General features: G+C 39.5%; 1 protein-coding gene across 2 annotated transcripts in view; it reads right to left on the bottom strand.

Annotated features, from left to right (window-relative positions):
* cntfr (ciliary neurotrophic factor receptor) overlaps positions 1–24,112 on the bottom strand; it is a 200,473-nt gene that overhangs the window by 27,660 nt on the left and 148,701 nt on the right. For both annotated transcript variants that reach the window (XM_046376133.1, XM_046376132.1), the window contains 2 exons: positions 6,571–6,688; positions 5,415–5,581 (listed from right to left, as the gene is read on the bottom strand). In XM_046376133.1, the coding sequence (XP_046232089.1) occupies positions 5,415–5,581; positions 6,571–6,688 (285 nt within the window). The remainder of the gene's footprint in view (positions 1–5,414; positions 5,582–6,570; positions 6,689–24,112) is intronic.

The following is a 24,112-nucleotide window of genomic DNA, read 5'->3' as shown; positions in this document are numbered from 1 at the left end:
CATGCATACCGCCCCTTGTTATGTCCAAATAACTCAATTTCACATTCATCAGTCCACAGCACCTTATTCCAAAAGGAAGCTGGCTTGTCCAAATGTGCTTTAGCATACCTCAAGCGACTCTGTTTGTGGCATGTGCGTAGAAAAGGCTTCCGCCGCATTACTCTCCCATACAGCATCTCCTTGTGCAAAGTGCGCTGAATAGTTGAACGATGCACAGTGACACCATCTGCAGCAAGATCATGTTGTAGGTCTTTGGAGCTGGTCTGTGGGTTGAGTTTGACCGTTCTCACCATTCCTCGCCTCTGCTTATCAGAGATTTTTCTTGGCCTGCCACTCCGGGCCTTAACTAGGACTGTGCCTGTGGTCTTCCATTTCCTCACTATGTTCCTCACAGTGGAAACTGACAGCTTAAATCTCTGAGCCAGCTTTTTGTATCCTTCCCCTAAACCATGATGTTGGACAATCTTTGTTTTCAGGTCATTTGAGAGTTGTTTTGAGGCTCCCATGTTGCCACTCCTCAGAGAAGATGCAAAAGGGAGAACAACTTGCTACTGGCCACCTGAAATACCCTTTCTCATGATCGGATTCACCTGTGTATGTAGGTCAAGGGTCAATGAGCTTACCAAACAAACTTTGTGTTCCAATAATTAGTGCTAAAGGTACTCAAATCAATAAAACAACAAGGGTGCCCAAATTTATGCACCTGCCTAATGTTGTTTAAGTAATTGTTGCACACTTTCTGTTAATCCTATAAACTTCATTTCACTTCTGAAATATCACTGTGTTTGTCTGTTATATGATATATTTAACTGAAATTGCTGATCCGAACAACCAATGATTTATAAAGGAAAATCCTGAAAATGATCAGGGGTGCCCAAACTTTTTCATACCACTGTATGTAACCAGAATCAGTATGTAGTAGTGAGCACTAGCTCTTACTCTGGGTGCAATGTGCAATGATTTAGCAACAGGATTTGTTTAATAAAAATAAATAACTAAAACAAAGAAAAGAAAAAAAACAGATATGTTATGATACAGGCATAGTTTTACGACATCCCATTTTTGTGCCTGTCCATGCTTAGCCTTAAAATGTCTGTCATGCCTCCCTTGGCTCAGTTCTTTGAAATTTGCGTCCACAGTGCAGTTACTCTTCCTTCTTTTCGCTCTCATGTTGCAGCAGTCACTGCGGTCCTGTACTCGCTCTTTGCTTATGATGCAAGTGCACAGGTGTACTGTGACATAAAAGTCTAATCCTTCAGACAGTGACTTGATTATATTCACTGTCTGATGAAAACAGAATGAGAGAGTGGGAGGGAGAATGGCTAATGTTTCTTGCTGAAAAGAAAAAAAAGAGTTGCTTGAAGGTTGTCCCGGAGGCTTGAAATATGCGGAAGCGTAGCAATAAAACATAAGAGGTCTGAATGTACGTGTAAAACCCACTGTACCCCTGTACATTCTCTGAACATCTGATTGTAGTACTTCTAAAACCATTTTTATGTATCATCTAATCCTTAATGTGTCTAAGCGTGACCTCATGATTCAAAAAAATAAAAAAGGTTTGCAGCTCCTCTCTTCCCTGTCCTCACACTACAAAGTATCCCCTTTAAAATAAATTGGCTTTTCAAAAAGAGACCAAAAAAAAAAAAAAAAAAATTCCATCCATCCATTTTCTGTACCGCTTATCCGTCACGGTCGTGGGAAAAGAAAAAAAAGACGAAATGTATTTATCGTTTTTACAGCAGCACAGGGGATGGATGTCAGCAGTGCACTTGAACAAATGGGAAAAATGAGGAGAAGTGGAGTGCTTCGATCTGCAGTGAAGTCTCAACAAATAACTTTAAAAAAAAAAAAAAATGGAGAAAAAAAAAGGGGAAAATGCCTGCTTTTTCAAAACAACACCACATATGCTGCTTATACTACTTAAAGAGTCAAAATGTTCAAGTGTACACTCAAACACTCTGACGTCAGAGGAATAACAACTGTTAAAGTCATAAACAAACAGTCATCAACTCCTCAACCTAAAGTCCCAAATTGTTAACCAGCTAACTGTGGGAAAACTCCAAGTGAAGGGTGTAAAAAGTATTATTCGATGTGCACGAGCATGTTGTGGGTGTACAATAAATGGGACAGACATGTTCAGTGCATTTTTATGGATTAATGTGGAAAGCAAGGCAGCGGTAGAGCATAAAAATTAGCTTACTGAATTGGATTCCTCATTGACTCACTAAACAAAATCTCCTGTAAAAGCACACAGAATTTGATGAGTACAAGAACAATATTCTTAATTTGCATGGCCTCTGTCTTATTTGTTCAAAGCTACAATAGGCAGAGAGAAAAAAAAACGCACTGAGAAATTCTGTGTCAGGTTTCTTTGAAAAGTGTTAGGGTTAGGGTTCCTTTTCATTCTCTCCTCCTGTCTTCTCTGCTTTTCACCAGGTGTTCCACATCCTGATTCTTCAATGAGGAGCACCTGGCCTGGAGGAAGTGTTTATAAAAGCACCTTTGTCAGCATTTGTAGAGGTAACTTCTGGAGTGAGGACTGCTGTTGTTGGCCTCTCAGTTGCCTGAGATTAGTCACTGTTGTTATGTTTGAATTTAGTGGCTTCAGTAGTGTTAATTTAGTATCTTGGTAGTTGTTTTTATTTTAATGTTAATAAAAACAGTGGGGCAGAACAAACAAAAGAAACAACAAATTATAGTCCTACTGCTATCACAGTGACAATTTGTACTTTTTTTTTTCCACATGGTAGTAATGAGTGCATCTCATACATGCCTCTGAACCTAGTCATGCTTTTTTGTACCCAATGCTATTCCTTGAGGAGAGAGCTGTGTCAGCTGGCTCAGCTTGTCATTTGGTAATCTCAGAGAAAGTAAATAACACCAAAGTGTTATTAAGTATTTTTGAAGTCTGGGACATGACAAACCAAACTACCACAGAGTAACATGCAAATTAAACCTAAATATGATCACTGTTTAAGTATTAATTGAAAGGATGACACAAGTTGGTTTAATGATAATGTTGAAAGGCTACATTCACCTTGTGGGATTAGGTTGCAGTGTATTTGTTTTAATAAGAGTGACTGAGGAATGTAGCACTGAACAATATCAGGTGTTCAGATGAGCTAATGTTAGAAGTAAAATATGCTTTAATGGTGGCAGCCATGTACACAAAATCAGTTAAATCAAGAGAGCTCTAAGTTGTCATTTGGTGAGTCTGGAGCTTTCTTGAGGGTTCTCTTTGCAACTGTACCCAAAGCATGCACATGTGTGGATACACACACACACACACACACACAAAATCTCATCTCATCTAATTTCATCCCAGCTTTGGTCGGATGAACAAGGACAGTTGAGAATCGTCTTACTCCCACTCAGAATTCAGAAGTGCACCAGGAAGCATGAAATTGTTTTATTTATTTACGATCTGCCTCGTTGTCCCTGATAATGAATGTGACTTACAACTTAGAATGGCATGAGAAAGACTTTTAACAATGCAGGAACGAGGAGGGGATGAATGGAGGAGAGAGAGGAGGGGTGAAAGAAGGCTAACAATATGAAACAAAAAAAAAAGAGGAACACAGAAAAGGAAAGAGCAAGACCACATCCATGCAAATTTTGATAAATTTGACAAGGTTTGGCCTTTCAACTACCATTTATATAATGAAAAACAGATCTTTTCAAAGGCAGTCTTTGATACATCTACAAATCCTGGTGTTGTGTTCAAGTGTGAATGAAAAAGAAAAGTTTCTGTGATTGTTGAGAACAGCTGTATTGTATTCTGAGTTGGAGGGAAAGGATACAAGCTTTACAATAGGCTGGAAGGAAGACATTAGTCACACAAATAGCATTTTTATGGCAATATATCTGATCAGATTTGAAAGCTCAGATCACGATAGCAAAGAAACAGTGTCTAAGAGAGGGAGGAGGAAGGGGGGAAAAAGAGGGAAGAGAAAAGAAAGAAGTACAAAGTCACAAGAAGGGCATGTGGGAATGAAAGAGAAAGCAGAGGAAAAGAAAGGAACAGTGGGGTATTTTGCTATCACCAATAGTTGAAGGATATTTCCTGAGCCAAGGCGCTAATCCGGCTAGCATTAGCATTTTCATGAGTCCTGTGTCCGAGGCTTGGCAGAGCATGTCACTGCCTCATTTGGTTACACACACACACATACACACACACACACACACTCCCTCTCTTTTTCAGTACCTCACCCTCTTAGCCGACACACTCCATACTGCCGTTCACAGCCCCATTGGTGTCTGTGTGTGTTTATGCGTCATGCACACCCATATCGCGCTCTAAGCAACACAACAGAGCTGAGGACTGCTGGCAGCACTTCCCTTATCTACCATAGTACTCCTCATTCCTTATTTAAAATGAATTTCTCCTCTTCACTGCTTTCCAGTCTGAGTCACTTATGAATTCTAAGAGTATTGCTGTTATTATGTGGCCTTCTGCAGCCTGTATGTGAACAAAAACTTAGCAATCCAAACTGCACTTTTTGAAAGTGCTTACTTTATGAACACGGAGGTTGTAATTTAAAGAAATATCCAATAACAGCACTTACTTTTAAAGCTAATGTTTTACATTAAAATGCTTATAGGGCAGCTGGTGTTTGGGTTATCTGGCACTTTCAGTGAGAAAACAGAGCATTGATTTGTGACTGTCACAACCCGTCCAAGTCTCAGTTAAATACTGTTTGCTGTAGAAAAGGTTCAGAGGTAGCGTGTTTATTATCCAGCACCTTTGGTAATGACAGGTGTGCATAGTCAGTGGGTTTCTCACTAATGGACTGTGCTGTTGGTTAAAGAAAAAAAGCTGTGCACTCTCCTTTCAGCTGAGTGATATTTATTTGGCCACTGAAGTTTCAATTTTCTTTGTCTCTCTGGGGCCAAGCATAAATATGTGTACAGCAAATCTCCAAAGGGAACCAGAAGTAAATCAAATCAGTCATCTGCGGTCAAACAAATGCATTAACTTTGCTGAAAGGTCGGTATCCTCAAAGAAATGCCTTGACACTCTGCGTTTAACTCAAAATTTTCTTTGGCAAATATTTGGAAAAAAAAGATCTAGATTTGTCCCTGAACTTGGTTCAAGAAATTCTTGTTTGTAAACCTGGCGTTAACATTCTGCAGGCTGAATGAGACGGTGATGGAAATATTTCTAAAATGTTCAAAATTTCATTATGTGCTTCCTTTCATCTCAGAATCTTAATTAAAACAGTTTATTCTGAGCAAAACTCTACCAACCCCCCTCTACATTGATAAGCTTATGATTCAGTTTGTATAAAATATGGTTGGCCACCCACCAGTCACCCTACAACTGCTTGCAGACACAACACAATAAAGGAGCATGAGAGGAGGGTGGAACAGAAAACAACACAACATGATAAAACATGACACAGCATATGTCTTACCTATACTGGACTCTTCAAAGGAAATGGTGGTGGAGGCTTTCCCCAAGGCATTGACAGCTGTCACGTTAACTTTGTAGGGGAAGCTGGAAAAGACCTCGGGAAAACGTACACGACAGCGATTCTTGTGGTCCGGATCTTTCTGCACCTCCAGTGAACGTTGGTTATGTCTGGATAGGAAAGGAAATTAAAAAGGTAGGAGAAGATAAAGATAAGTTAAAGAGACACAGAGACAGAGATTTAACTTAAGTTTTCAGAAGTTTGCCTGGTTTGTGTTTGAACAGACAAAGCAGACAAAGCTCCAAAGGACAATGACAACCGTCTCCATAAGAAGTTGGAGACTTTTTTTTGTGGGAAAAAAAGGACAAAAAAGCCACTCGATGGTCCACCTGTTGAATGCTGCTCTTGTTCTTGAAGACATACACACACACAAAATAAATAACTGACCAGACCGACTTACTGTTCATCTCTCTATTGTACCTTCATCTGCAGGACACTTCTCTCTGTCCCTCTGCTCATTACTCATTATTATTCAAACAGGATAATACTGGTGTTACAACATTAATGAAGGCAGTGCCAACCTGCTGTGGAGTGAGCTGCGGGATTCTGTGATCTCAGAATATCAAAGAGAACATGTTGGAAAAACACTCGCTGGGTTTCCGTCCACGCATTTTGAGCATTTAATGTCTACCTTCTGTTAAAACATGCCTGAACGCCTGAGGACAGGTAGAAAGAAAGAAGCATTTAACCATAGAGGGAAAGCAAAGTTTTTTTTCCCTTATAAGCCTCATTATTAAAGCCCCTTTTAAACCTTATCTCGAAATGATTTTTTTTTTTTCCGATTAAAGGTTTTATTCTTTTTTCTAAACTCAAAATGTGGTGTTTTTGTTTTGTTTTGTTTGGTCATGCTTTGTATTTGACACTATAGATATCAATACTCAGTAACAGTCAGAACAATTACCAACATTACAAAAATAAGACCTAAATTGTAATAAACTGGTATTATCCTTTAATTCAGCTCACTTAGTCTAGGCTAGACTGGGTCATTGCATGTCACACCAATGTATAGCGGGAGCTTAAACTCTGGTTGATCCACCATAAATCCACTTTTTGCAGCCATACATGTTTGTACATGCATACATAAAACAAATGTACTTACTGTACATCCACTTCAAAGGTCGTGGGGACATACGTTGGGTGCACCTGGTGCCAGCTGCAGTAGAAGCCTTTCGGGTAGGTATTGGATCGACAGGTGACTGTGGGCTCTCGAGGAGGAACTACAGAGAGACAAAAAAACAAGAGAGTGCCAGACAGTTAGCTTATATGTACAGTATATTGTTAAGAACTGTGCTGAATTTGAACAGAACAGAAACATATCATGGAGGGAGAGAGAGAAAGAGAGACATCAACATATCAAAGTAATACAGATTGTTTCAATTGAATGTAAGGCAGCTGTGCCTAATTACACATTTCCTTTGTAAGTAATTCATTTTTGCTCAAATATTTAATGAAACACGTTATTGCTACTCACTTTAAAATAAGTTGTTTTTCTTTTTAGATATGATGTTAATCTGTTTAGTCATGATTGCTTGTGTGGTTTTTAATTCACCTTTTATTACAAATTAATCAAAATTAGTTTCAGAGGGGGGAAGTTATGATGCAGACCGAAACATTTCATTTAGGTTTCCCTGTAGCACTTATATTTTCTTTAAACCTCAGACTCAGACAAACTTCTAAAGTTACACAAATGTCATGTTAGGTTCAACACCAGGTTTGGTTCAGTGTCCCAGTCCTGCTCACTAACTCACTCTACAACATATTTAAGTGGTCATAAAACAAAGAATTATTTATTTGTATTTATTTGTTTTTGTTTTCTTCCTTAGCTGTCTGAATAGTGGATGAATAACAAATAATGAAGCAAACAGGATAGAAAGAAGCATATTTGTGATCCAGGACAGGCAATCTCTGTAACGGTTCTATCTAATTTGAATGAGGATATGAAAATGAATACAGCAGAAAGTGATGGTGAGAAGATCTAGAGAAAAGAGGAGTGACTTTTGACTTTTAACTGAAGTTTTAAAAAGTATGGAGGCTTTGATGAAGGGAGGGTGAAAGGAAGGATATTAGAGTGGTTGAGCAAAAGAAGAATAAAGGAGGTTGTCCAGAAAAAAAAGTGATGTTACGCCAACTCTGGCCTCCTCCAAGATTAGGCTCTTTTCTTCACAGCTAGTCAACCGTGGACTCATCTACCACTCCTTCTTTCCCCCCATAGCTTTCTAGCATTTTACCCTCATTATCTCTGCTATATGTGATATACAGTAAGTATGCAATGTGGAATCACAAAAACAATTACTATATGTTAATTATACTTAATAATGATTCTCTGTTTCCCAAATAACTCCCTTCTTTCTTCAGCTTTTTCTATTCAAATTGCAGATTTTTCATTTTACACATGGTTCTTCATTGTCACAGTATACTGCTTCAAAAATACATGGAGTTGGCCATGAACTTCCATTGTTAAATATTGGATATTAGCCAGTCAGTTGTATATAGTTCTCACACGATATTTTGGCTGATAACGGCTACATTCAGACACTTTTATTCCTCATTAATAGTCAGTAATGCACACCGGTGTTGAATGCGTGTGGGATGGGTCAACCTGTCTTTAAGAGCCACTAACCCATTAAGGGTGGATGTGGGAAAAACTGCATGAGCTGCTCAATCGAGTAGGATTTCTCTCCCCTGTGGGGAAAAACGATAGCTCCTTATGTTTTTACTGAACAGCGCATTCAGGGTGTGGCTAGGAAAAAAAAAAGGTAATAGTTGTATGGAACAATGTCAAAAAGACAGGACTCTTCATGGATGGAAAGCGAATATTTCAAATAACCTTTTCAGCTATTCTCAATAGCTTCAAAGTTAAACTCAAGGGGCAGTAACGATTTCTAGATATGGGACCCTTCTGTGAACAAGGATGATAAAGTAGTTTTTGAAAGGGTCCTCTTAACAAAGGCTTGAATGTTGATCTGCATCAACATGGAATGATACAGAATATGTTGTGATGGTGTATCTCCCTCTAAGAAATCTGGCTCAAAGTGTAAAGTAAAAAATACACAAAATTTGTGTAATAGTTTATTGACCAAAATTCTAACAATAGTTTGAATAGTGTCAGAGAAATTGTTGTTGTATTTTATACATCTATCAAGACATCACTGGAATATTCTTCTTGAATGGCTCACTCAAGGTGCATTTGGTCACACAAACACACACACCCATGCACACATACATACCTACAAGCAGGAGGCAGCCTTGATTGGCTGCTATGGGGTCAGTTCACTGTCACACACAATCAGCTGTGTTTAAGCGGTCACCACGGCAACTAATTAGCCTGTCAATAACATCAACAATGAGGTGCCAGAGACAACACCCAATCACACTCAATTAATCGCAGAGACTAATTGGGGCCATATCAATCAATTGGCTTCTCATCTGAGAGCTTCAGTCAAAGTCGAGAGCACACAACAGCAAACACAAACATACCTACACATACATACACGCACACAGACAATCTGCACTGCTATAGGCTGTGCAGAATTCAATCACAATCAATCAAAGCAGCTGATTAAAAACTTGGAGAAGTTCAGCAACAAACTAAAGATCACAATTGAGAGAGAAGAAAGCAGCAGGGGAAAGGTTAAAAGAGAAAAAAAAGAAGAAAAGATTGGTCAAGGAATGCAGGCGTGAAGAGGATGAGCACAAGTGTGTGTACACGCCGGCCAAGTCTGGAGTGGTTCATCTGAACTCTTGAGTGTTTACTCCTTTAATTTAGTTCATTTTGCCAGGCATGAGTAGTGTCAGTCAAACCACCGCCAAGGCACCTGAAAGGGCAGTGCTTACTGTGGGGATCCAACAAGGGGACTGGGTCGTGGTTTGTTAGGAGGGTTAGGACGTGAGCTGAAACGTCAATAGCAATTGACCCCATAACACAGGAGTTTGTGTGTACAAGGGGACAGATGTCAACACCTAAATGCCAGCTGCTCATCATGGCTCAAAAGCCAAGCACAACAGAGACAAGCAAGGACGAGTGAAAAAGTGAACAGACGCTGATACAAAATTAAAGCTATTTGTAAGCCCATGTGATTTGAGTTTATAAGCCTTGGATTGCTTCTATTAAACGAAAAAGTATCTGGTATTTCTAAAGACGTGACCTTGTTTTCTTTCTTTATTTGCTTCAGTGCAGTTGGGATATTTTTTTCACAGTTCTCAACACTGGTTTGAACCTGAGTGAAACGAATACCATACATTTCGCCAATGGTTTGCAGGAGACAGGTAGCTTCAATGACAGTGCAAGAAACGCCAGAGGAAAGAAACAGGGTCACTGTTAGAATAGCACAGATGAGAAGAGAGAAGCAGGCTGAACAGGGTGGAAAAGATGTGTTGCATCTATAGAACTGAGCAGCTGATGGACAAAACAGAAAGAAAGGACTGGCAAATATTTGAAAAAATACTTAAAAAATGGAGCGGTGATGAGACAAAACAGCATATTTCAATAAGATTTTACTGATGTGCCCAACATTTCGGACACACAGCGTATTTGCATGCTCAAAAAGCTGCCGCTCAGTTGCGTCAATAATAAACATCAAAAGCTTTCTATGCATAGAACCAGAGCAGAGGTTGAAACGAATGGAGCAGAAGACAAGAGATAATGCAACTGTAGAAATAAACAAAAAAATAGAGAACAAAGACAGTATGAATATTAAAGCAATAAAACCATAATTCAAATTAAAATGACATTGTGCATGTTGTTCTTTTTTTATGCGAACCCCACAGTGAGATATCACCTGAGTCAGAGGCAGACAAGACGGCGCTCATGAATAAATGTCATTTGAATTAGTGCGCTTTCATCATCTGGTTTGCATTGCTAAACACTGAATGCGATTTTGAAGATGCTCTTTGTTAGCCTCATGAAAAACACACCTGCAAGCGTGCACATGGGACCATGCACAAGTGGTTAGTAAGGTTACTTTTAAATGCTAATAGATCACAGACTCAACTTACTGCAGGCTGTGGCTCATAAATCCTAATGAAGCCACAGAAAAAAGCATCACTTTCTGTTGAGGATATTTATGTAAATTTTCTATTTGATTCTCTGTCGAAGATTACTAATCATTCACTAATCAACCACTTCTTAATTATGTTAGAGCTGTGTTTAAAACCTGATCAACGTGGCAAACCAAAGGAGTGAAATCCATGATTTGGCAGCCGGTGATTTTATTACCGAATGAAGTCAAAAAATCTATCTTTCCACCTACAAGTGACAGATTTAAAATTCCATGTTTTTTTTTTATTTCAGTGCTTCATTCTGTACACTGCTCTTTAACTCTTTAAGTCACAGTGAGAAGCCAGCTGGAGCAAATCTAATCTGAGAGACATATTTCTGAAAGCAGCAAATGCTCAAGGATCTAATTAACGCTGTGTCTTAGTGTAGTTTTAGAAGAGTATTGGCCTCCACCCACACCTTACGTCACCTGTGATGAGGGGTGTAGTGCAGCAAACCTCACATTTATATATCATCCTGTATGACATTTCATTGGATGTATGAACTTGCACATGTTTAACAGCGACAGACTTGAGACTACAAATACTTTGAATTTAAAAACCATTAGATTGCAAGATGAAATTTGTGATGCAGTAGTCCTGGAGCACTACTATGTGTCTTTTGTGGTAAATAAATTGATAAGAGCAATCAGCAGATTATTGTAATTCTTTCTTTCTCGCCTGCTCTCTCTCTCTCTCTGCCCATGTCCCACTATTCTAAACCTGTCACACAAAAATTCAGGGTCTCGCAAAAAGAGGATCTTTGTCACACTTTGTCACACACACGCACACACACACACACAGAAATGTGATGAGGGACAATGACATCCAGTGGCCTGGTTGCTAGGCTGCACACTCTGTGGTAATTGCTATTTGGTTGTGTTAGTAGCCTCCCTGTTGCTTTGTGTGTGTTTGTCTGTATGCATCCCTATGTGTGTGTGTGTGTGTGTGTGTGTGTGTGTGTGCATTCATGTCTTTCTGTGCCGCATGTGTGTTTGTAGTGGATTCTCTTGCTATGACAACAGGGGTGAATGTCTTTTCTTTCCTTGTTGCAGTTTCTCAATTCATCCACTTTTTTTAATTAAAAAAATAATAATAATATAAAATCTTGGCTTATGAAATTCACACTTGGCCTCAGCACAAATACAAAATTTACAACCTTTCATGGTTTAGAATCACCATTCATGCTGTCCTTGATTCAGGTTCTACTTTCATGAAATCAATTTGTAAAATCACAATGTACGCTGAACACAGTTGCCAGAATAAGAAACCAAAAGAAGTGACAATAGCTAACAAATCTATCTATCTATCTATCTATCTATCTATCTATCTATCTATCTATCTATCTATCATGCACATCTCAGTCAGTTCAAAATTACATTTTTCATTTTAGAAGTCCTACTGGGAAGAATTGGATCCTTTTAGAGTCTGTGCTGCTCTGAACGGCATAACTCGTTTAGGCAGATGGCTTTGGTCTCTGCTTGACACGGCCTGCCAACGCCGTGCTTGCTGCATTTTAGATTAGCTTAGTCATGTGTCATGGGAGAGAGAGGAATGTAAATAAAACTGTAGGGCAAAGTCATGAAGAGGCAGAGACAGAGATGCTGTGGTGCCTTTTTGTCCAGACCAGCTGTCATGGCTAACAGTAATGTAATTGTGGTGTAATTTTTATCCGGCTCTCTGAAGCTATCCCAACGCACAGATGCACATGTGACTGTGTATATGACTGTATGAGATTAGCAGCTATGTGAATATTCCAATGTTATGTATAAGTAAATTGAAGTCAAAGTGCATACATTTGTGTATACAGTATGTACTCTTGTGACACTGCATGTGTCTGGTTGAGGGTTGATGATGATCAGTGTATTGAAAGAGTGACTTTAACCCATTAATGCACAGTTTTCTTTCCTTTGAAGTAGCTGAACTTAGTTTTGTACATCATTTGATACACAATTTCTTGAAGCTCAGTGGAGCATATCGATATCTTTGAAAACTTTTCGAGAAAAGCAACAATAAACAGACAAACAGACTTGCGTGTGCTCTACACTCAGTGAGTGGGCGTACACTTTATTGCAGTGGTATGTGATTATGGGCAGTCTAGTTTGTACAGTCACTTAGATTAACTTACATATGAATTGAAACAATGTGTATATCCACCAAATGCTTATTTCTTCCCTTTGATTCCTTCCAACTTGTCTTATGTATCCATCGCTTTCTCACCTCCCCATCCTCTCTCACTCTTTCTCTTATAGTCACTGGTGTAGAGCTGTTTCTCAATACAAAGGAGTGAACGCTGTATGCGCAAAAAGTAGTATTAGTATTATATTCCATAAAAGTTATGTTTCCAAAATTAGTTTCAGTACCAGGCCTTCATTATATAATTGCTTTGAGTTGAGATTTAACTTTGTCTTCTATTGAAAAAAAAAAAAAAAAGCAAACAAAACTACTCGATCCAAATGCATGTGCGCGCACACACACACACACACACATTGCACAAAACAATGATGCCCTGGCATCCCAGGAATGTCTCTGGGCCAATTGAAAACAGCCGTGTGTGAGAGATGAATGAATGAAAGGAAGATGAATACCTTATGAGAGCATCAGGAGTTGATAAGTGAGAGGGACAGAGAGACAAAGGTGAAGAGAGAGACAGAAAGGAAAAAAAAACTAAGCTGTGTAGAGTGATTAAAAAGAAAATTGTTAAAATAGATTAATTTGACTTTGCTCTTGAAGCCATCTGCCACAAATTAACATGGTGAGTGCAGTGTCGTTATAACCAGTAGAAAATGACGAAGATCCAAGATGTAATAAGGCAGAATGATCCTTTAAAAGTCCCATAGAGATGTGAGTGGTGAAGGAGCTGTTGACAGGTTTGCACTGACCTCCACAGCTCTGGAGGTCAGACACAAGAAGACGACCATTATACCTGGACACTTAGATCGCCCCCCCGGCCTGTCTCTCTCATGCACACATGCACACTTAGCCACCTGACATCACAAATCTTTCTCAAAGCTCAGGGATAACAGCTTGGGTTTCACAGGAAATAAAACAAGATTCTCAAGCAGCTTTGCACGTATAAACACTATCTCACCTCAAGCACTTGTTTTGACTTCTCAACTGCTTCCTTTCTTACGCAAAACCTCTGATGGTGAACATTGCTGATGTTATGAGATGACCAAAAGGGTTTCATGAGCACAGATTCATAAATTCGCTCAACATTTGGAATGCGTTTGTATATATCTGAGGTTTGATCTGAAAACACAATTATGAAATGCAAAGTTTTCTTTCCCAAAAAGTGCTTGATAAATAATTGCTACCTAATGGTCATTCTTTAATATTGCATCAGAAAGCATATGGTTACAAAATATTGCAGCATGGGAGACTGAACTTGTTTTTTGAGAGACAGCTATTACCTCTAAGCAGGAGGGCAAATTCTTTCACTGCCTTGTGCTCCCTGACTGCTTGTCTCCATTTCCCTTTTCATTCTAAACCCCTGCCATTTTAAAACAATGTCGTTTATTTTCTGTCTTTTTTTTCTCAGTCTTTACTATTCAATGTTTGTGGTAACTGCTAGGGCCTCTATGTAGAATAAGGAGATTAAAAAAAAAAACATGGATCCAAAAGTCAAAAGTCCTTCAGAAGTAGTTTGGATTTGGCCTTTCACGCAAATAAGTGCAACTGTTCTATTGTGAAGATTTTATTTTGATTCATATTTATATGTGATTTGGTCCATCTGAGTGTGCTTAACTCTCCTCAAACCTCTGCACAAACTAGTAGCATTGAATCCAGAAGCTTACAGGAGGCCAGGCATTCCTTTCATGCTACTTCATTCTGACCATATTTCGTTGCCATTTATCTTGACAGTGCAGTGAAGATTGCCAGGAAAGTTGGGAAACAGCATGCTACCACTCATGAGTGATTTGTTCATTTAAAAGTAATCTTCTTAGTGAAACTGGGAATTTAATTCTTCAAGCTGTAGCTTCACGTGCCTGGACTTCTCTCCACGCTTTGCTTCAATTCTTCTTTAGTCGCTGCATTACTGCCACAAAAAAAAGGTCCTGCATCAGCCAAGGACAAACAAAAGCAGGGAAACAAAATCATCTGAAAAGTTTTTTTCAGATTTCTGTTTTACTGACACGTAAATGATTTCCAAGGAGATATTCATCTTTAACTTCAAGGATTAAGCGGTCTTCAGAAGAGGGCCTTGACTGGACTTAATTGCCTTTGTCACGGGTGCAGCAGCAGGTCATTTTGAATAACAGGCGATTGATTCAGTAATAAGTAATACAGGATGACACTCAAAACCTACAGTATCAACAATTATCATTTTTCACTTTCCAACTGGGAGACTGAGGGCAGATTATTTCCCACTGCTCTTCCCTTGCCATATATCTGTTCACCTTTGGTGTCAGGTGCTGCTTAAATCTTCAACACGTAACCCTTTATTGCGCTTAGCAGAATAAATACAAACTCTGCTTGAACTTTTTTCCATCTTAGTACCACTTAAATAACAACTTTTTTTCCTGAAATAAAATGATAAAAAATACAAGTACATCGCACTGATGCTGGATAACAAACTTGGAGGAAGCTGTATATAAAGTGAAGGAATAAGTACGAGGAAAGCTATTGAGGTCCACATAATGCCAGCACACTAATGAAACTAGAAACTGCCAGTCCATCACAGAAAATCCTGTCAGTGCTACTGAGCAGTAGATAGCGTTTTACTGAGCAAAATTGAAATTTGAGTGTTAATGCTGCCAAGTTGAGATGTCTCTACTCTCGCTAAGAGGCAAAGCTCTATGTCACCGTGGCAATAATAGCCTGAGGCTCTGTCGCTGCCACGATTATTGCGTCTTAGCTGCAGTGTCTATGATGGTAAAATGAGTGACAGGCTGGGATTGACCAATCAGAGGCGTCAGTCTGCCATCACTCACAGACAGACAGGTACCACCCGAATCCATGATGTCTGAATCGAAACAGCTGACTCCTTTTAAATTTAGCTGTCAGATTCAAAGGTAGACAGACAAACAGACAAACAGAGAGAAATCAAAAGCGTCTGGCCAGTAAAGCTTGAGGCCATCATTGTGAATTCAGCCAGCTGCTTTGTGCAGCGGCACTGTGCTGTCTTTTTACATACACCATGTTCTTTTTATGGAGTTACCGGAGGTGTCACATTACTGCGCAGAACAAAAGCTTGTTCTGCACAGTCTGAAACCTTTAGATACACATATATATTGATAGAGAAAGGGCAAACAGGCAGCGGCACACAAACTGTCACTGCCTGAAAGTAAAAGAGCAAGCGTGTGAGTGCACATATAGTATACAACCAATAAAACCAAGCAACAAAAAGAGACACAGTATTGTATGCAGTTCTGTGCACCTCGGGGCTACCATAACATTTATTCTTGGTTATACTGTAATGTTATTTAAATGGAATGTTTGCACAGAGACTTTAAGCTACATGGTTTCACTCAGGTCGTCCACACACCAGCTGTGTGTGTTCATCGATCTAACCCAGGCCTGCTGTCAGCCATGCTTTAAGATCTCAACTCTTTGCAACATCAGAGAGAGTTGGACTGACAGCAAAATTCAACTCTCTTGCCTTAGCAGTATCCAAATGAAATGGCTTATAGTATGAGTGCTGTTTATATTACGTACACTTGGTGTGGCAATGACTCATTACTGTGTCAGGGAATAGGCTGCATGCCTTGGGAGATTAGGGCGGAGTAACATTCCAAATTAATTTTGGATTTGGCTTGCTGGTTCATTTGGACAGACTCAACATGGATCTACAGGAGAAGCTGAAGATGTCTGACATGGTTAAAGAGTATGAAGTTCAAGAGTTCAAGAGCATGACGTCCGCCAATGGGGATTTGTCCAGATAGGACCAGGCAGTAATTCACCATGTTTTAGCAAATTTTACTGTATCAAGGTGCAACAAGTCCTGCAAATCAATCAGGCAAATTCATTGATTGTTCCTACCCCTAAAATGACATATTGAAGAGTTTACTGATCTGACATCAGTATTAGCAGGATGACATTGTTTGTTTGTGCCTCTTCAAATTAGAGTTATTCAGTACATGTATGAATTAATCTTTATCAATACATTTTCAAAGTGAAAATCACACTCATATTCTTTTTTTTTTTTAATTGTTAACTTCTAGTTTGCAATAGGAAACAAACAGCAGTCCTGATGTTGAAGTTAAAATCAGTCAGCTCAGAGTAGAATGACCTGGCCGCTGTGCATCACATATGCGATTTACTGCTTGTCAACAAACAGCAAGCTTCACAACAAGAAAATGAAAGAATAAAGGATGCATCCCTTCTAATACCCTGTAACGTGTCCTTGTGAAGATTCAAAAGCAGATAATCTAATCATAAAATTCTATCTCCTTGTCCTTGACAGAAAATGTCCCTAGCTTTCCAGCCCTGAAGGGAAGAATAGGCAAGAAGAGCTAAAGTGAGGCAATAAAGCATGTAGGAGTCGGTCTACATGCTTAAATGAAAGAACAAACAGTGATCTCATTCCCTCAGCAGCATTTTGGCAGAGGCACAACCACAACAGGATGCTCTTATCATACCTATCCTCGTTCCTTTGAGTCCTGTTCGGATTCAACAGCAAAGACAAACAATCACACAAGCTGATCCCTCAGTTTTGAGCGTGACCCTGACTCAGAGTGATGGGTTGAAGTGATGCATACTTTTCCTTGAAGCCCCCCTCATCCCCTACTAAGACTTCAGCCAACTCCATGATTTGATTTGATTTTGTGTTATGACAAAATACAGCAAAAAAACATATCAGTGGTGACAATACTAACCACTGCACCTCCGTGCCGCCCAACATGTTTTATTGATCCCTGGGGGATCGCTAAAGTATACTGATTCTGATTCGGATTAAACTTAACTAGAAAAAATCTTTTTTCTTCCCTGTAGGATTCATAACATGAAGATGTCAACTTTATTCAATACCTACTTTCTTGGTTTTTGACCCCTTACAGTGAATTGGACTTGATTCCCTAAGTCACAGGCTTGCAGTTCAATCAAAGACTGATGTTCAGCTCTCAAATTGTGCTATCTGAAATGTTTTTCAGATTCTTATATAATATAAAAATACACAAAATTTGCACAAAAATTAGCAGAAATAAGAAAAAGTCTGAAAATAAAACAGAATCTGTGTTGATCTTTCTTTTCTTAGAAATCATCTTCTGACCCTGGGTTGGAATCCACTGACCCAGGTGTAAGTTGGTTGTGACCGCCTATTTGCCTGTCTGTGTCTATACGTGACAAAAAGTGATTAATTTATTTAGATGCATGCTTGGCATTTTGCTGATTCCTTCTGATGACAAGTGGCAACACATTTTCAGCACCTGTATGTATGTATATATGTATTTCCAAAATGTCCTGTGAACTGTATCTAGAGCCGGGGGTTTTGGAAGCAATCTCTAGACAGAGCATATATTCTTAGTCTTTCAGTCTCTTCATGTGTCTCCTTTCTGTCCCTGATTCTCTTGTCTTTTGTCCCTCACCCCTACCCCCCCATTTCTTTCAGCTCCTCCCCACCCTTTTGTTTCTGTGAGTTTGTTTCTGAGTTCAAATCATGGGCATTAGCAACCTCAACCTCAACCCTCATGACCTGTCATTCGTTGATTACAAACAGCTTTATTGACACTTGGCGGCTCAGTTCTATTAGAGGGTTTTGAGATGGCAACCTGTCATCATGTTTTATTTGCCAAGCTGTCTTAAATGGGGCTAAATAGAATAAACATTTATTCGATTAATTTCTACTTCTACTTCTTCTTCTTTTTTAATTTTACGGAGAAAATTCCACTCTGTGTGGGTATAAAACCATCAAGGCTGGGGCAGGCAGACGGTGAGGGAGACATGGGGGAGTGGGGGGGTCATAGATTAAAAGCAAGGAACAGAACTAAAAAAGAAAGTGAGTGGGCAAGAGAGAGAAAAAGAGGATAAATGACACTCATTGTTCCTTCCTCTTGCTGTCAGTTCTCAGTAATGCTAATCATTAGGGTAATCTGACAGGATGGTGTACACACACACACACACACACGCACACCACAGTCCCCACACCCCCAGCGTTGCATTCCAGTGCCCTGTGTCAATGAAAGGGAACCGCCACATTACATGGCTGTTTGTTCTCTTTGTACGCTCGCCTCCAATGCCATTAGGACCAGGGAGTGTGTGTGTGTGTGTGTGTGTACATGTATTTGGATCAAGTAGATTTGCTTTTTTTTTTCAATAGAAGACAAAGTTGAATTTCAACTCAAAGCAAATTTATAATGAAGTCACGGTGCTGAAACAAATTTTGGAAACATAACTTTTATGGAATATAATACTAATACTACTTTTTGTCAGGTTTACTGCCACAATGTACTTTTGTTGCAGCTGCAGTTACTCCATCATGAGAATTTGATTAAGAACAGACTTGAAAATGAAAAATGTTGCTCCACTTCTGGCTTTGTTTTAATGAATGAAGTTTTATGATTTAAAGATTCATTGTTAAACTTTTTTATATGCATTTTGACAGTTTTTTTTCTCCTTTTATGACTTTTTTTCCTTTTACAGATGTGATTTAAACATAAACATAAACTAAGCTTTTAATTTCAATGATTTTGGGTTATGATTGCTGCTCATTTCCCTTGAGTATCAGGAGGTTTTACTCTCTCCTTGAAGGGGCGCTCTTGGTACACTGTTTAGCCTTCAAAGCAAAGACATTAGGGTTGGGCATCAAACATTTGCTGTGGTGATATAAAGGTTGAGGGTCAGTGCATCCTGTAGATTCTAATTGTATTAACCGAAGACTTATTTTTCAAGATTAATTCTAGAATGGCGGCAAAAGTTTATTTCCACACAATCCAAATCTCAGCATCTGCTTTTCTACAGAGTGTAAACAGAAACAGAAAAGTTCTTTAAAGTCTCCAAATGATTCTCACTTTCAGTGAAAGTTGAGGAGGCCTCACAATCTTGGGCTTAAGTGGGATGCAGTACCGTTAAATAAGTGTGTGCGTGTGTGTGTGTCCTAAGGGAAAAGAGGGATCTCAGTTTAGAATAGGTAACAGTGCAATGTAATTGAGCTGAAAATTGAAAAGCTGAGCCATAGCAAAGCTAAGCTTGTGTGTGTGTGTGTGTGTGTGTGCCTAAGAGTGTGTGTTGTGCAGGTATGCTTTGCAATGTGTCTATGTGTGTTTTTGAGAACACTAGTTCATGTGTGTGTGTACCTGTGTTTGTTTGTGTTTTAAAACCAGAGTGGGATGCCAGTGTAATCCTCGCACAGCCGGACCCCCAAGGATAACAGAATTTACTGCTGTGTGGGCGAGCCACACAGGCATGCATACGAGAGCACACCCACACACACGTACACACAAACACACAACCCAGTGCCAACTACCTGAGAGAGCAAAGAGGAGTGTGGATGAGAGCCCGCTGAGTCTCGCTCCTCTTCCCTCCAGACACAGTCGCTCGGAAAATTGGAAAGAGCCTCGTCGTCTCCTCTGGACGTCACTTATGATAGTTCATTTTACACACTATATACATAATATCATGAGCATAAAAATAGGTGATACATATTTGACCATATTTCCAAGTTGCTTCACTCCAGGTCTCCTTGAATAAATAGGTTATATAATTAAGCTTTGCACATCACAACCCAGACTCACTGCTGATGTAAACAAGGACACAGTGAGTGACAGAAGTGAAGCACCCTGCAGGGTTAGAGATGATGTCATCCCAGTTTAGTGCATCATCTGTATAAACAGTGCAATGACAACTGTTGGCCACTGGGTTAAGAGCAAGTGAATTTGTAAAAGAAGACAACTGCAACTCTCATATACATAACCTGATCCTAATGCTACTTTCTGTGTATTGGTATTGCTTTTTAATACGTAATTTGATGCTGTTCACAGTATCTCAAGACATGTAGTTATGGTGTTACTGATTTCTTACGCACTCTGAATTAGTCTGCGATATATATGAAGCGTTTACTGATCATCAACAATTAGCTTTGCCACACATGCAGCACTCCAGAGAAGTTAACTGAGCAAATAACAAGTGAACAAAGGGGAAGCTTGTGGCTATTGGCAGCTATGGAGACATTACATGTAAATAATACTTTCAGGTTATACTTTCATTTCTGCTGCCTCCCCCACATGTCCCGTCCTTGCGTCAAACTAACACATGCTAAGCACAGAGGAGGAACTGATAATCCTCCATTAAACTCCGGTTAAGACAGAAGTCCAAAATGTTGGGCTACTGCGATTATTAACTGTAATGTAATTACTAAAGTAAGCAAACACTGTGAGTGTTTTTACTCCCACTACTCCTTTAGTGTATCATATTTTGTCTGCTCAAGTGAATAACCCCAGTGTTTGAATAAATGACACAACTTTGTTGACAGAAGCAATGCCTGAAACTGATCAGCTACAGATCAGATCAGTGCGGACTGGAGTCTTCAGTGCCTCTGTCATTCTCTTTTTGATCAACATGAAACTGAATCACTGAGTTTGTTTGACAATCCTGGCAGGCGGTCAGCTCAGGAAAGAAAAAGAAAAGAAAAAAAAAAGAAAAACACTACATTTCTCTCCATCTCTTTTCACACTTTCTTCTCTCTTCGGCTTCCTGATTTCTTCACCACTCACCTACTATCTGTTCTCTCTTTCTCCCCCTTCTGCAAGTGTCTAAGTGTGTGCTTGAATCTGTTTAAGGTCATGCCTGTGTGTGTGTGTGTGTGTGTGTGTGTGGTCTATGGAGGGGGGATATTTGACTGCCTGATAAGCGAGACACACAGGCACTGACAGCTTCATCCATCAGTGTGTCTGTCTGATGGACAGGCCTCTGTAGAGAGGTCACGCTCCCCACACACACATATGTGTGAGTGTGTGTGTGTGTGTGTGTGTGTGTGTGTGGCCAGACATAAATATTCCTCTACTGGGACACACAAAGTGATGCTGCCTTAGTAAGAATATCAATGTGATTCTCTTGTCTTTATCCTCCCGGTCTCTCCTCTCCTTCGTCCATTTACCTTCCTGTCCTTCCACCCTTTCTGGTCCTTGCACTTCTCTTCTCTGTCTCATTTCTCATTTCCATCATGCTTTCCATCTTCCTCTTTGGCAAGTCTTTCTGCCTCTTGTCACATCTTGCCCTTGACATCAGTGGAAGTGAGAATTGAGGGAAACACAGGCCACATGCGGAAACATTTATATGTATATTTATTTCATCCATTTATTCACTAACTGACACCAATGGCTAGTGGGTTTAGTGCTTCAGCGGCTTGACAACCTTGGGAACTTTGCTATGTTCCATATCTGCTCATTCACTCGTGCACACAAATGACAACATCGGCATGGGAGAACATGCATACCAGGGTGGCGTAGGAAGAAAGACTGCTGTCACTCATTTCCCCAGAGGATCAAAATAGTTCTCGAACACCCAGCAGGGAAGTGCTCCCTGGTAACAGAAGCAGCTAAAGGAAGTAAGGAGGAAACTGACCTCTAATTTCTAGACAAATTGACCCTTAAATTTTTTTAGAATCTTTGAATGCATTTTTCTCATTCACAGACAACTTTGTTATAGGAACGTGATGCATACCAGTGACGTCATTGTCAGTGTGGGATCCTGCCTTTGAGGACAGCTGACATAGTTCCATAGTAACCTCACATAGACTTAGACCATTAACCACACTCCATCCTGCACATTTGTATTTTTGCCAAATTACGGCAAATTACCACCTCATGTGTTTGCTTATGTTTTGCTTCAATCATTGGAGAAATGTTACATCCGATCAATTCAGTTTTGGTGCAAGTGAACAGGCCAGATATATTAAGTTAATTAAGGATGTAACTGCCCTTATAATCTCTCTTCTCAAAACACTTAGCTAAGCTGTCTCTTTATTTATATTACGTGAATTTATTTAACTAATTTTGTTTTGGTCCAATTAACCTTTTTTTAGACCTCTAAGTTTTCCATTTCCTTTTGTTATTGTTGGTTTGAAGTTCTTTCAACTTGTGTTCTCTAAACTGATTATATTTGACGTTTAGTTGAGCAAAAATCTAATCACCCTGTCTATTATTTTTTCTAAACACTCCGCAGCCTATTCTCTGTTCCAAATGATGTGCAGACTCCAGTTTCTCTCATTAACTCAAATATTTATGATTCCTTTTTCCTTCTCAGTCTCATAAAAGCAGAGCTAACTATTTTAAACAGGGATATTTCTACATATTTTGGACATTCAAATATGCACATCATCCTGCCCTGTGGTGACATTTTCATGACATTTCACATTTTACCTCCAAACTTTCCTTCTCTTTTTAACTGTTCTCATCCATTCTCTGATTCCCTCGCTGTCTCACTCTCAGTCTCACATTCCAGGCAAGCTTGGCTTCTTTGTCCTGAATGACATCACAGACACAAGGCCGTGACAGGCAAGACAGGAGGAATGCGGGGCGACAGAGGGAAAGAGCCCATAAAAGAGTGGCAGACAGAGAGAATAACCAGATGATGGAGAGAGAGAGAGAGAGAGAGAGAGAGAGAGAGAGAGAGAGAGTCTGTAAGGGAATGAGAAAATGTGGAAGAAAAAGGGAAAACCAGAGAAAGAGGGAGAAAGAATTCCATTGATTCAGCAGGGCATGAATGGACTTCACAGAGGACTCCCCTCACACACACACACACACACACACACCTCCCACCACTACAACCCTCGTACCCATCCACTCCCTCCCTTGCGGCCTCTCTCTTATCCCTCCGTCTGTCCCCTCCTTCGCTGTTTGTACTCCTTTCATTAATCTCCTTTAGAGGAATCAGACAACAGCACCCCCCTCCACAACTCCAGAGGGAAAAAGTTTTCACGCATGCAGCGGTTAATACAAGCCCCACTTTGTTACACTGTTTACAAGAACATCTTTTCAACATCGTTCTTTAACGAAAAATACACCTGTGTTCGAGATCTTAATCATATAGTTGGACTTCAACTCAAACGACAATCCAGACTTCAGTAGTGGAGATGTTTTTGTAACCAGACTCCTCTTCTACTGAAACTAACTAATTAAGACTTTAGGAGTTTTATTTTTATTCAAACTAATTAGCAGCTCCCACACTAACTGTGTTAAGTTTGTTTAAGTAATTTTGCAAGGAAAAAATACCAAACAGTTTTTAAATGTGAGACAGGTGGTTTTCGAACCGCAAATAGACAAAATAAGCAATTTAAAGAGATGTCCCTTGTATTCGTGACATTTTGTAGATAGATTACATTATGATAAGTAAAAAATAATCATAATCAAATATACTGTATCCAGAGTATCACAAAACAGGCTGTAGCCCTTAAAACAACCTGCTAATTGAAAAAAAGGAACCTACTTTTTCTGCATAAAGTAGAGAGTTATATACTGTAGTTCTAACTTTTCATAATCTTAAGCTACCAAATTTCATTTTAGAGTGATCATGGTATCACTGTTCTGTGATGAGGCTGAATTCACTTGTTGCCATTTCTGCCTGACAGAATAGTCTCTTGTTTCAGTCAAAATCATGTATTTGTAGGAGACAAAGAAGAAGAAGAAATAATAAAGAGTGACATCTCCTTCTCCACGAAACAGCTGGGTTAG

This window comes from Scatophagus argus, chromosome 20 (assembly GCF_020382885.2).
Source record: "Scatophagus argus isolate fScaArg1 chromosome 20, fScaArg1.pri, whole genome shotgun sequence".
Lineage (NCBI taxonomy): Eukaryota > Metazoa > Chordata > Actinopteri > Scatophagidae > Scatophagus > Scatophagus argus.
The sequence above is the reverse complement of the archived record's forward strand: the minus strand, read 5'-3'. Positions and strand labels throughout refer to the sequence as shown.